Source organism: Zingiber officinale, chromosome 4B, assembly GCF_018446385.1.
Source record: "Zingiber officinale cultivar Zhangliang chromosome 4B, Zo_v1.1, whole genome shotgun sequence".
Classification (NCBI taxonomy): domain Eukaryota; kingdom Viridiplantae; phylum Streptophyta; class Magnoliopsida; order Zingiberales; family Zingiberaceae; genus Zingiber; species Zingiber officinale.
In genome coordinates, this window is record NC_055993.1 from 11,520,488 (window position 1) to 11,522,913 (window position 2,426).

The following is a 2,426-nucleotide window of genomic DNA, read 5'->3' on the forward strand; positions in this document are numbered from 1 at the left end:
TTATCCTCAAATAAGAGGGACAATCTTCCCTTCTTGTGAGAGAAGTTTTTTATTTTTCTGTGTAATACTCTCCTTGTAACATATCTTATGAATACAAGAGTGAGTTTTTTTAAGAACAATATTTTATCTCATGCAACCTGAATCATTATCAATTTTTAATAATTTACAATGAACGAAGTAATGATGAAACATTTAGACATGTTATTAATTGATTAAACATTTGAACACTCCACGCGTACGTCGTGATGTCTCTTTAAATTTTCAATTGCTATAGGATTATTATCTGGAGTTCACTAGGCATGTCGTCGAGCTGCATGCTGTTAAGTCCCCCATCCGGTGTTTGATTGAATCCTGAGGTCTTTCAAGTCCTAACAATGTAATCACAGATCTGAATCTGGTATCGGTTTTTAATTACTCAAAGGAACGTAGCTGTAGAAGCGACACGAGGAATCGGCAAATAATAACAACAAAACAGAAAGTAGTGGCCTGATTTAGTCGCTCACACGTTTGCTTAGTTGTCAGAACACGAGAAGTTTGCATGCCCCATGTGTCGTGCTCTGTGGGTTTGCTTGCATCCCCCATTGTCTTCGGTTGGTCGACCGAACCTAATGCCTTTTAATCTAAGTCAACTTATCTGTGTCGAATGAGATTTTGTGAGAAGGAACACTGTAATTAATTATTTCTGCTCTGCAAATTACAAACAAGAGTTCTATATCACGTAACCTTAAAATAAAGTAAAAAAGAAATGTGAAAATGATTAGAACATAATTACGTAAAAATAAATACAAACCAGATATATCAATTGCTCACAAAATAAAAAGAACAATAATAATTTTTACAGAAAGACTATTAAATCAGAATACAACACGTATTGCCTTTTCCCGTTGGTTACACCACGATGCTCTGATCGACACATGCAGGAGACATGACCAGCCGCGGTGCCAATTATTTCTTTAATTCCCATCTAAACACGTCGCGGTGTTCTGTCCCTCATCCACGATGCTTCTCGTGTTTTCCGTTATTACTTTATTCCCACCCATCTCAGCTACCCTCTGGTACAACCGCGTTTATAAATCCCATCCCTGCTCGCGATCGGTCACCGCCGGCGAAGAAAAAAAGTAAAAGAAACCAAGTAGACGCCTAAAGAAAAGAGAGTAAGCTTAACGGGAGTGCAACTGACGCCCGGAATGATCGCCGGATTTCGTCGCTCCATCTCCTTGCCAGGCCTGAGCCCTAGCGCCAGCCCCTCCCGTTGCCGCCGCCGCGACGCACAGCACACCCGGTCCGCCAGCTTCCCCTGCCGATCCCATCCCGTCCTCTCCCTCCTCCACGACGAGATCCGCTCCCTCCGCGCCTCCGCTGACCTCGGTTGCTACACCTCCTCTGCCTCTGCCGCCGCCACAGTTTTCGAGCGGATCGACCGTCTCCTTGCCTCCCTCGACGACCTCCTCCGGCTCTCGCAAACCCAGGATTCCCTTCGGCGCCTCCCGGCCATGACTGACCTCCTCCTCGACGATTTCCTCCGCCTCGCGGACGCGCAAGGCTCCTACCGCTCCGCTGCTATAGTGCTCGCGCAGCACGCCGCAGAGGCGCGCGCGGCGTCCCGGAGGAGGGACACCACGCGGCTCACTTCCGCGGCCCGATCGCTGCGGCGAGCGGAGAAGGATATCGCGGGGCTCGTGTCTGGGATCAAGGACCTGGCTAGATCTCGTCCATTCGCTGCGGGGAAGTGGGAGGGCGCGGCGGGGGCGGAGGTGGCTGGGATCTTGGCGGAGGCTGTGGCGGCGATTGGGGCTGCGATGACATTGGTGTTCTCGAGTGTTTCCCAGGCCGCGGCGGCGGTGGCTGCGTCGATGGCGAAGGAGGAATCACGGAGGGGGATTTGTGGGTTGAGAAAGAAGACGGAGGAGGGAGAGGAGGCGACATTGGAGATGTTGGAGGAGCGCTTGGAAGGAATGGAGGAGGGATGCGAGAAATTGTTCAGGAGCTTGATCAACATTCGGGTCTCGCTTCTCAACATCATCACTCCCTCTGTGTAAATTGTGTCTCATCTTACAAGTGGTTTGACGAACATTCATTCATTCATCAGCACAAAAAATAACTGCTTGATTTGGATTTTATGATACATCTTCATAGTTATTAAAACATGATAAATCATCATAACCCCACAGGCGTAGTGCAACAGTTAAGATCATAATTTGTAGGGGAGACATCATGAGCATGATACGAAATTTTTTTAACCGAATTCTTCCTAAACATTTTATTTTAATAAATCAATTCTTATTAGTTCTATCTCAAACCACTAAAATAGTATCATGTGTACATCAAATATCGTCCCCTCGAGCATATATATATATATATATATATATATATATATATATTTTGGTAGGATTTAACTTATCGTTGGTTGGATCATAATCCTTACA

General features: G+C 46.2%; 1 protein-coding gene across 1 annotated transcript; it reads left to right on the forward strand.

Moving 5' to 3' along the window:
- Positions 1-992: 992 nt before the first annotated feature.
- Positions 993-2,125, forward strand: LOC121977397. Its single transcript, XM_042529976.1, has one exon. The coding sequence runs from the start codon at positions 1,188-1,190 to the stop codon at positions 2,037-2,039; it is 852 nt and encodes a 283-aa protein (XP_042385910.1). The 5' UTR covers positions 993-1,187; the 3' UTR covers positions 2,040-2,125.
- Positions 2,126-2,426: the final 301 nt, after the last annotated feature.